This window comes from Piliocolobus tephrosceles, chromosome 1 (assembly GCF_002776525.5).
Source record: "Piliocolobus tephrosceles isolate RC106 chromosome 1, ASM277652v3, whole genome shotgun sequence".
Lineage (NCBI taxonomy): Eukaryota > Metazoa > Chordata > Mammalia > Primates > Cercopithecidae > Piliocolobus > Piliocolobus tephrosceles.
This window is the reverse complement of record NC_045434.1, coordinates 154037680-154049729: the sequence shown is the minus strand read 5'-3', so window position 1 is coordinate 154049729 and position 12050 is coordinate 154037680. Positions and strand designations below refer to the sequence as shown.

Sequence of the window (12050 nt, the reverse complement as noted above, 5' to 3'; positions counted from 1 at the left end):
CCTTTTACATGAAACACATTATTTAGTCTTATTAACGATGCTGTGAGGTAGGTAGGTAGGTAATATTTCCATTCAACACATGGGTAAACTGTGGCATAGAAAGATGTAGTATCTTGCCCAAGATTGCTCAGTCAGAGAGTCATGGCTCTGACTCCAAAAGAAGGTATTCTTAACCATTATACAACACAAAGGTAGGAATGTTATCTTAAACAGGGGTTGATCTCTGAAGGTAGCACCTGCTCTGAAGGTAGCACATGAGGCAATGACTGTATAAGGTCAAATTTCCTTCTGAAATTCACTTCATTGCCCATAATGTACCTTACTAATACAACATACACACACAGATTTGTATATTCAGATCTGTATAGCATGCACTGTATATCCTGGACATAGTAATGTATGGTATAAATAAATTGGATATATAAACAAAATAAAAACTTACAGTAGAACCACTGGAACGAGATGCCCATAGTATGCCTTTGCACACACTAAGCCTGACAGGAAACATCAGACTCCTGCTCCCATCTCATACTTGCTCTGGGACACATGCACATTGTTTAGAGTGGAATTGCAGAACTACACATCCTAGTGAATGTGCAATCTGTAAATGTGGTGTTTCCTGCCGTGGGCAAAGAGTTGAACTGCAGAAATAAACGGTATAGATAGTGTAACTCTACCCTTTGATGGCCAGCTTGTTTTTCCCTCTCCTCTCCCAATGATTCATGCCTGAGACATCCTCAGCTCTGAGCACATTCCCACCAATATGTACCACAATAAGCGGCCTCAACAGAGGAGGCCTTGTAAATCCAAAATCATACTAATGCCAAGGCGGAGGTAACAGTCTCCCCCTTTTAACTTTGAGAGAAAAATCAGGTAGCCCCAGCCCCGCTCCGCCAAAACTCCCCCACCAAAAAAAATTCCCAAATCTCACCCTCTGCGTAAGTCTTCTTTCTAAAAGTCCCTGTTTTTCCTGATTTTACATTTGAACAATTTACTTTTGTGTGAAACCACCCAATTATACCCCTGGAGCCAAGTGAAGGTCAAATCCCTTTACACCCAGTAGTCTTGACAACCAACATTCCACTTAACAACAAGATTTCCAAATCCCAGACCCAGGCTCTCTTACCGGAAACATTTCCTCTGTAAGTAACAGAATGAAGTGATCACACACACACAAAAGAGCTGGGGACAGGCTCTCTGGGAGTTTGCTGCATGTGGCTTGACCTGAATGTCAGACACCTGGGGGTCCCCTTAATGAAGGTCGGTGACCTTCTCCCCTGCACTGCACTTCTGTTCCCTACTGCCGCCACCTCTAAATGGAACACCTCTTTATTTTCCAGAGGGAAGGGGCTGAAATACCAGACTGCGATGTACCATCTCTTGGTTGCTATGACTGAGGCCATTAAAATGGCAGGCATTAAAAGACTGCACCTCAGTACCCAGCTACAAAGCCTCAAGGTCACTGCATTCCACAGCTTCCCGTCGCCTTTCATTCCTGGCCTCAGAGCTTCAATATCCTGGCGAGATCCCCTCGCATTATATTTCATGAGGCTTAAATGCAAGGTCTCCCACAGCAAGCCCGAGAGTATAATGGGGGTTTTAATACATTCCTTTTACCTAAGGCTGGGATCCATTTCAAAAAGTTACCCAATAGGTTTCCTTTCAGGTGAGCTCATTGCTCTGACATTCCAAAATGACATTAAAAAATAAATCCTCTGATGACTATATTAATACAGTACCTGGGACACTGAGAGTTATGCCGGAAAATGTCTTAGATGTCTATAAATAAATCTTTAAAAAAAAAAAACCCAGCAGGAGGAATGTGAGGAGCTAATGGAATTCAAAAGGCCTCATTGCTACCCCCTTAGAGTTGAAATCTACTCCGGGCCGACTGTCACAGCAGATATAAAAAGCCAGCCACAGGCTGAAGCTGTATTAGAAAATACTGAGGCAATAGAATATTAATCTTTTTCTCCAAAGAAAAGCCACAAACTATGCTCCTTGGAAGATGGCTTCCTTTGCTGTAAGAAGTACACAAATTAAACATGTACAAGGTTAAATCCTGGCAACACGCAGCTGCTTCAGGGATCAGTCCTTCTTGACTTCAGGTGGAAGGCACTCCCCACAGAGGCAAGACATACATGAGGCAGTGTGGGGAGAATGACGTCAGCTTCCCAAATTGGCACAAGGACCTGTGTGTGGCCTTAGGACCAAAAGCACCCTTCTTTCTGCCTTCCTGAAAACATATCTTGAAATTGCCTTTTATGCCTCAACCCATCTTCCTTGAGATTCTGTTTCTCCAAGGAAGTGCTCCGTGCCCTCTCAGCCTTGCAGACCTGGCTGTGTCAAGTGCCACTGTGCACTACTGAGGGACTGGAGGAACTGAAAAGCATTTTTGTCATAGGAGGGAACAGCCACGGGAGAAGTCAGGCCTCAGACACTCTTGTTTGGATATGGATGTTTGAGCCTTAGCTGGTAGAATAAAAAACTCTTTCAGAGTGGAGTGGAAAGCGAAGTTTCCAAGGTTTTATAAACAAACAACCTGATACAAACACAGCAGTGTTATAGGTCAAAGCAGATGTGGTGAACAGAACTTACAAAAACATATATGTATATCAGTTTTATTTTTTCCGTGTTCATTTCAACCTCAATAGAGCTGGCAACACTAACACCCCCCAGTGGCACAGCCAACAACAAGGTTCTAGAGGCTCCAAACTTGGGGTCCCCTTGGGTGTCCTTGGATAGAATTCAAGGGGTCCATAAACTAGAATAGAAAAATTTATATATCTTTATTTTCACTAGTCCCTAACTGAAAGATGATGTTTACTTCAATTACAGATGCAGAAAAATCCCTACAGTGTTAGTACTACTGTGATTTTCTCAATAGGAATCACGATATTTTCACATCAATTACAGTTGTAGATATAAATCTGTAATATACCTGTAGCATGTTTTACTGTAAATATATATTACATATAATATATAGAGATGATTCCCTTTGAAATTCGAAGTATTTTATTTTACTTATTAGAAAACATTCTAAGAGGAGACTCGTAGCCTTCACCAGGTTGCTATAGGGGTCTATATACAAAAATGGTTAGGAGTCCCTGTACTAGGGAAACTTCCTAGCAGAATGGAGCAAGTCGCGTCCTAAGAGACTATCTGCACTGCTGAAGTCCTCCATTTTGGCTAAATGACAAAGCACTGGCAAAAGAGTCAGAAGGACTGGGTTCTGATCTCTAACTTATTGCACATCCTTTGGCAAGAAAGACATTCAACCTTCTTGCTATTCATAAGAACACAGCTATTCATGCTTACAATGTGCCGGGTGCTCTGCTAATTACATTTGGGTGCCACAATGATGGTTTAGTCAACAACAGACCACATATATGATGGTGGTCCTGTAAGATTATAACACCATATTTTTTCTGTATTTTTCCATGTTTAGATATGTTTGAAATATACAAATACTTACCATTGTGTTACAATTGCCTGCAGTGGTCAGTAGAGGAACATGCTGTAGAGGTTAGTAGCCTAGGAGCAATAGGTTACACCTTATGGCCTAGGTATGTAGCAAGCTATACCATCTAGGTTTGTGTAAGTACACTCTACGATGTTCCCTTAATGAGGAACTCACATAATGATGCATTTCTCAGAATGCATCCTTCTTTGTAAATATTACTTCATGTGATCATTACAGCAACCTTCTGTGGGTCTACTGTTGTATTTATTTTGCAGATAAGAAAACTAAACCTTAGAACTGTTAAGTAATCCATCCAGCTAGAAAACAGCATTAATGAAAACTTTCTCCAAAGCTATTAGATATCACATTCTAGCAATCTAGGATAACAATTCCTGCCCTACTTACCTCACAGGATTTCTGTGAAGCTCAAATGAATAATAGATATATTAGACTTAAAGAGTACTTCCCACCCTTCAAAACAAGTTATGAATATTTTTAAATTATTATCATTGTTGAGATTTTCAAGTATAGCAAAATTTTGAGTTTTGGAAATAACCAGTAAAAAGACAAGATGCTATCAAAGGGACTTCTGAATTACGTTTCATATTTAAGTGGCAAGATAATTATTACAGGGAATAGCTGATGGACTGTATAAGGATCTATGTTAATGCTAGATAAAAACAGAGTCAAATTTATGCTTTAGTGTTGTGCTACAGGGCTTGATAAGTTTATTCTCATAAGTAAATAAAATACATGCCCTTCAATTTGGCTGTAGGCTTTTAATTTATTTAGAAACTTTTATCTCCTACAAAGTTTTATGGAAAGAGGAAGTTTAGTCCATTTGGCCAGGTGATATCAAGACCCAGAAAAATATGGCTTGACTAGCTGTCCAGAATTATGACTTCTCTGCTCCTTTCCTCAGTAGCTCTATCAGATTTCTGTGCAGGGTAGAGGACCTCTGCAGAGACATTCTCACCTTGACATCTCAGGGTCCACTTACCTGACTAACGATGAAGAAGATGACAGTCATGGCAGCGCAGGCCAAGGTGATAAGCATAAGGAACTTGAACCTAAAAATTAGCCCCTATTAGAAAAGAAAGAGTAGTTTAATACTCCATCAGCTACCAATCCTTTTCTCACTATATAAATCTATAAAAAGCTTAAAGAAATCTGTAAAACCAAATCCCTAAGAATGACAGTAAAATGATTTCCCATAGTAATATTTCTTCTGCAGAGGTGAGTGTGGCTGAAAATGTCTTGGGTCAAATATTTCCTATGTTCTTATCACTCATAAAGCAGCGATAGGAGAGCCTGGGAAGTTCTATTCACAACACGTCGTGAGGCTGCTAATTTCCCTGCTAAGCTGGCTATGCTTCTCTGCGAGGGTTCAAAGTTACCAAGTCCAAGTTTTCTGTGGTTGTAATAAAATTCTGCTCCAATGAACAAAAAGAAATGTGCATATTAATCAACATGAAGTGGATTTGGTTGAATTTTCTCATGTCACTCTAGCTCTGGAGACAGGCAAGCCTTAGAAAGTGCCTGTGGTTTCCTGAGAGCAGGATTTAAGAGAACCTGTGTTTCAAGGAGGGAGGCCTATTATTCAGGGGCTCTTATGTGCAAGATCTACTGCATATAAAAACTCTGAGGTTCTGTAGTTTCTGCTTCTCTTTTCATACAGGAATCAGGCTTGTTTCTCCAAGGACAGCCACTTAGGCATGAACCCAAGGGATCCCTGATAATCAAGGATGTGTTGCTTGCATTGGGGATTTGAGGATGTTAAGTGTTTCTCTTGAATGAGGAACATAATCTATAAACAGAGATTACTGAACTGTCTGAGCATCTGCTGGATATTTTAGGGGAATGTGGCCTGTTAAGAGTCTGGAAATCAGATCACCTGGACTAAACCCTGTTTAATTACAGGACAGGGTTGATTTTGGGACAGAACTTTGACTAAAGCCTCATCCCAACCAAATCCCAGTTCTGCCATAGTCCAATCTCCCATCTAGTATGTACCTACATTCCATCACCAAGCTGAAGAACTGGCTGAACAAGTTTACTCCTTGTTGGAAATGGAAACACATTTGTACCACAGAAAATGCCAAGATTTAGACAGGCCAGCTAGATGCTTCTCAGAGTAAGATTTGGCCTCTAAGTTTGCCCAGAGATCCTACATGAGAATCTCTCAATGTGTATTTCAAAGTTAAGGCTTTCTATCTCCGGGGTGTGTGTGTTTACACATCAAGAGGAAAGATAAGCAAGCACCAGTTCCAGAACGAGCCAAGAAATCTGCCCACCTCATAGTGTAGCCGCCGGACTTTGCTCATAGCTGGCAGGCTGGACTGCTTCCCACTGATGTTCCGAAACACCTGAAATACCATGAAGCATAGAAACAGGAAGTAGAGGCAGAGGCAGATTCCAGCCACGATGATGAAGGCCATCTGGTAGTGTCCAGTAAAGGAAACAACGGGCTAGCCAAGGCCAAGCTGAGCGGGCCCAGGCACTTCTCCCCAGGTCTGTTGGCAATACTTGTTTTGTCTCCAAATACATAGGAAATTTTCAAGGGGATAAATTATTAAAACCTGACATTCTAATGCCAGTGACAGGTTTCTTGACACAATAGTACCACAGAGGGAGGTGTTCAATATTGCTTTCTAAACCAAGTAAGCAAAGAAATGGCGTCTTGCTTGTTAGAAATGAAGAATCTAGGCCCTACCGTAGACCTAAGGAATCAGAATCTGCCTTTTAACCAGGTCCCCAGGAGATTCGTATACACAATAAATTTGAAAAGCACTAATAAAGCACATATTGGTCACTATGGATCAGATGAAAAACCATGTTAAAATCACCAGAAGAGTTCAAATGTAGATCCCCAGCTTCCTCCCTAGATATATGGAATCAGATTTTCCGGGGCTAGGACATCGAGTATGACTATGTTTGGAAACCACTGGGCTCATCCTTGGAGTGTTATAAGAATGAGATTGAGATGCTCTGGCATAATTAAAGAGGAGATACGTGGGGGCTCAGTGCAGGGGCCCTGGGCATGGGCTTGAAGGTCTTAAAGTGAAACCAGGGAAGAAGGACTACTTGCAGTCTTCTGTCACCACAGAAAATCTTGTCCAACAGAATGGGGATTGAAGGACACATGGCACAGATGGGAGTTTGGGTTGCTGCCAGTATACTTGAGACCCACTAGGGGGGCTGACCTGCCTTTAGAGTCAATCTGAGAACCACCAAGGCCTGGGGTAGTGTGAGCTGCCTTGGAAGGCAGGTGACCTGATTCCAACCCCTTTCCGCTACAACAACTCTACCCAAACTGCCCTTTTTTTTTGAGACAGAGTTTTGCTTTTGTTGCCTAGGCTGGAGTACAATGGCACAATCTCGGCTCACCACAACCTTCTCCTTCCGGGTTCAAGCGATTCTCCTGCCTCAGCCTCCCAAGTAGCTGGGATTATGGGCTTGCACCACCACACCTGGCTAATTTTATATTTTTAATAGAGACGGAGTTTATCCATGTTGGTCAGGCTGGTCTTGAACTCCCAAGCTCAGGTGATCCGCTGGCCTCAGCCTCCCAAAGTGCTGGGATTACAGGCATGAGCCACCACACCTGGCCCAAATTGTCTATTTTTAAAAGCATTTAATAAGTATGAACTTGGCATGCATATTTCATTAAATAATATAATATCTAATGCAGTTTCTCCTTCTTTCCTATAATGAACAGTATCCTGGAATGAAGGGAATATAGTTATTTTCTGCAGGACTTGAAATTTTACTCACGCCATCATATTTATAAAATTAAAAAGTTGAACTAGATTTAACATTATCCACATTCTCCTTGTTGTGCAGCTAACATTTGGTGGTGGCATAATGGAGGAAGGGTAGAGCTTCTCTCTCATCTTTGAGGTAATGATACTACAGATTTAGTTTGCTCACAATGTTCTTGTGACACTAAGAAACCAATATAGACATCGTGGCAAGACAAAGCATATTCCTTAGCACACGGCAAGATATGAGCCATCAAGGAAGAATACAACCCAGGCCTTTCTCTCCACTTCAGAGCAGAGTCTTTGTCTCCCAAGAGCATTTCACATACTATTCCAGAAGATAAAATATTTAAATCCAGCATCCTAAAAGGGATAAGCTAAGACTGTCACTTCTGCTTCATGAAGAAGACTTAGAGTTTATGCCAACCAACCAGAAGCCTCAGCGACTCCTCTGGAACTAATCACTTTAGCCTTATCTCCACTTGGTCTCAGGAATGAATAGCAGCAGTGTGATTTGCCAGCACACCAAGGTCACTGTAAGAAGTCTCGCACGTAGGCAATTTCAGAAACAGGTTCTCCCACAGGGGCCCAGAGATGAACCTCCATGGCTCCAGGGAAAAGCTAGTCATGCTTCAGTCTGCAGTAAACAGTGTATAACAGATAACTCAGACAGGCTGCAGTAAGCCCAGAAACTCGGATCCCTCTGCTGGGAGGATGGGCTGCGACCTTCTCATTTTGCCTGCTGTCACCCAGGCTTGAAAGCAAGCAGTAATTCTTATTATCAGCCTTAATTGTGCTGTTATAATTGGCCTGAGAATCAAAGCCCTGGCTGAGTACATATGGGGAGCATCAGCAGAGCCTTAGAAAATGATCTTGGGGACTGGGTGGCTAGGGGAAGAAATAAAACCCTGAACCCATCAAGGAAGGATACGGCCAGCTCTGTTCCAACATCTGTAGTCCAGATACTGTAGAAGGGATTCGTGAGTTGTACCCCTCTACAAAGAAAATGAGATGGAAAAGCAAGACTAATTAATACAAAGGCAAAAGGGAACTTTCCTTTTCACGTATTCTTAGCTTTTCAGCTGCAGGGGTGAGGGCTGTATTTAAGCTAAAAAACGTTACAGAGATCCTAAAGAGAAATGAAGCTTGTAGAATACATCAGCCCAAACATTTTGCAACTCTAAAGAGCTGTGCATTTGATTTGATCCCAGATCTTGTCTGAGGATGTGACCACGTCCAATGCTTCTATACCAAAGGTTCCCGACCACCATTCTCCTTTTCCAACACTCCTCCTAAAGTGACAGGAGTGGGCATGGTGATGCACAGTTTGGCTCAGTGTCCCACAAACACCTGCTCACCTCTCACACATGTCAAATATGAAGAGGCAGAAGGAACCAACGGCAATGGGTCCGACTTGCTTCCAATACCCTGCAATGTGGTTCCGCTCGTGCTGATCCTGAGGAAAACCAAATTGAGAAGGGAGAGAGAGGGGAGAGGAAGACCAAGCAATTCTATGGGAGAGTCAGCATTCGAAGGACACCTGCTGACCACCTATTATGTATCAAGCACCATGCTAGACTCTAGGTATATGAGAACAAAGAAGATGAAAATCTCTTCTTCAGGAACTCACCTCTGTGGGGGAGTCTGGCACATATGCAGAACATGACAAAGCCCAGCCATAAGGGCTCTGAGAGTAATAAGAACAGGATGCCATGGGAACACAAAGAATGGCCTCAGCTCCCAGGCAGAGGACACTTTGTGGTCCACAAAATAACTCATTCTGAATTAAATTTCTATGTGACTTGTAACTTGTGTTTATAAAAGTGACTGATCCCCAGAAGACAAAGTAAAGACATTAAAGCATTTAAATATGTGAAGTGTGTCTCTTATGGTTAGGAAAACAGGCATATTTTCTCCCCATCCTTATTAAAACCAGCAATGATTCTCCTTGACAAAGAAAGACACCAAGAGAAAGAAAAGGAAGGAATGTAGAATGAGAGAAAAGGGAAAAGCAAAGATGATCTTAGCCTCCAGGCGGGGCCCCAGGTGGGTCAGTCCACACCAGCTCCATGTGGACAATCCTTGGCTGGCTTCCTAGTGCTGGACCGAGTTCCCTCCACTCCCAGGCCCTGATGTCGAGGCCTCATTCTTAGCGCATCTCTGCTGGAGGACCCCTCATGGGGAAAGACCCCCTAATGTAGACAGTTTAGCAGTAGGCAGAAGTCTCTCTCTCTCTGCTCTCAGACTGCTCTCCTGGAAGAGCGGCAGGACTTCAGAGGTCTGGTTTTTATGACTGAGCCATAATGGAATTTAAAAACAGTCCACTCTGCTATGAAGCCCATGTGCCTGACACGAAGACCAAGTTCCAGCTGGCATATCATCTTAGCCACAATGTGATGACTACACCATTCTTATTTTTAACCATGGTACCTTCAGTCCCTCTTGAAATATGATTTGGTGTCTGTGCAAACTGAGGAGACCAGGAAGGTCTGTATTTCCGAGTAATAGGGGTTACTAGGCCACCTGGACACGTTGCCAGCTGGAAAGAGCCAGGTCCACATTCTCTGGTGGTTAACCTGTATTCCTGGGGACAGGACAAGGCAGGGCAGAAGCCAGCAGACAAGAAACTCAAGCTCAAGGGCAAGAAATAATACTAATCATTAGAATGTGTGTGTTTATCTTAAGTTACTCACATTCTCTCATTCAATTCTCACAAAAACCCCATGCATTAGGCCTTTACATCCCATTTTATAGATGAGGGACCTGAGATTCAGAGTGATAATGTCATTTGCCTAAAGCCACTCAACTGGTCAGCAAGTGGTGAAGCAGGAATGTAAACCAGAGGGGTCTGCCTCCAGAGTTCCCACTTGTAACTACTAGTTTATTCTGTCTCACCCACTGCTGACTAGAGGCAAAGGGGGGCAGGTGTCAGCTTGGCAGCCTGCACGGAGCAGCTGGTACAGACGTCTGTCCCTCGCAGGGGCTCTTACCATCATGTGCTCGCCACAGAAGATGATCCAGAAGGACAGAAGCATCGCATAGAAGATGCCCTGTCGGATGTCACCGAACAGCAGCATCCAGGTCCAGTCGAACCCGATGGAAAACCATTCCACTGGGATATTGATAAAGGTCATGGAAATCCCAAGGGCAAAGATGACTCTGATGGTGAGAAAATATCAGAACAGCCACTTCATTCATCTGGAGGGCAGATTTTCAAACAATTCCCAGAAGTCAGTTTTGAGACATGAGATGTTACTTACTGGGTCTGAAGCCATATGATCAATTTCTTCTGCACAGAGATGCAAAATGTCCTATGTAGTTCCCACTGCTGCAGAATGAAAGAGTGCTACACCAACCTCTCTATGGAAGTGAATCTGACCTTCTTAATGCCCCACACTTTACTTTGGTACCACTGCAGATGAAGAGCTTCCTATAATGTCTGTGTCCCCTTGCCTTCTCACCCAGGCCTCAGTGAATATAATTGTCCTCTTTCACCTATTCAGGTTACCATTCATCCGATCATTAAGAACACTCGTTATTATTGTGCTATCCTCAGCAATGATGAATTATATAAGCATATTTGTTTCAATAATACATGACTCCAAACACATTTGAAATGTAAATTCTCTTGACTGCTTGTTTAGCTTTTATTTTACTCTTCCCCTGTCACACTAAGAACTGCCAATTCTCTATTAAAATGTAATTCTTATGTCACTGATTTATTCATACTTTTTTCCATCCCCTTGAAACACATATGTTAATTAAGCACAGATCACGTACCAGGCATTGTGTTAGCACTATAGAATCCTAAATGAACAGGACCTGTTTTTTCACTCACGGGAGATACAGTTAGTAGAGGAGCCAGATAAAGAGACAACTGAATAGAGCAGGATCAGGAATATCATAGAGTTTTAAAGCACAGAAGGCTGCTACCAGGACTTCTGACTTTGACACAGACAGGAATGGAGCTGAGTTGTGAGTCAAGGTAAGGGAGGTGGAAAGGGTGTTTGGAGGAGAGGGCAGAGCCTGGATGGAGGCACAGAGGCCTGGAAGAACCTGGTGCATTTGGGGATCTGCATGTGGCACATCAGGAAATGACAGGACATAAGACCAGAGAAACAAAGAGGGCTGTGCTCATGAAGAAACTTGCATATCCCACTAGAAAACTGAAATGTATCTTGAAGAGAGTGACATGATTCATTCACTCAATGGAGTGACATGATTCATTCACTCAAAAAATATTTATTAAACTCCTACTATGTGTCAGTCACTATTCTGAGATGCTGAGAATGTAACTGTGAACAAAATAAGCAAGGATTGTGCTCTTGTGATGCTTGCATAGAGGTGCAGTGAGAGAGGGAGTATAAGAAAAAGATAATAAATAAATGAATAAGCATCATGAAAAAAAAAAGCTAGGCAAGAGAGTGGAGAGCAATGGGGATGTGATTTTACATAAGGTGAACAGATGAAGAGATCAGCAAGTGTGAAGGCCCTGGAGTGAGGGTTTGAGCACAATAAAGGGGGCTGGTAGGTGTTGGAGAGGACAATGACAAGATGAGAGGTGGAAAGCACCCAGTTATCAAGGGGCTTATAGGTCAGGGCAAAGGAGATGAAAAGCCAGTGGAGAGCTTTGAGCAGAGGAGTGACAGGATATGATTAACACCGGAAAGGGGGCACTCCGGCTATCCTGTGAATAGGCTGCAGGGAGGCGCGTGTTGGAAGCAAGGAGAGGGGTTGCAAGGCTGTTCCCACTGATCCAGGTGAGAAGCGATTGTGGGTTAGATTAGGGTGGCATCAGTGGAAATGGTGAGACTTCCCGGTGAGTT

At 42.8% G+C, this 12050-nt stretch overlaps 1 protein-coding gene across 2 annotated transcripts in view; it reads right to left on the bottom strand.

Moving 5' to 3' along the window:
• The window catches only part of WLS (Wnt ligand secretion mediator), a 134680-nt gene that overhangs the window by 41228 nt on the left and 81402 nt on the right, over nt 1-12050 (bottom strand). For both annotated transcript variants that reach the window (XM_023209713.2, XM_023209705.1), the window contains exons 6-10: nt 10215-10383; nt 8583-8680; nt 8156-8219; nt 5758-5901; nt 4464-4547 (exon numbers count right to left, since the gene is read on the bottom strand). In XM_023209713.2, coding sequence (XP_023065481.1) covers nt 4464-4547; nt 5758-5901; nt 8156-8219; nt 8583-8680; nt 10215-10383 — 559 coding nt within the window. The remainder of the gene's footprint in view (nt 1-4463; nt 4548-5757; nt 5902-8155; nt 8220-8582; nt 8681-10214; nt 10384-12050) is intronic.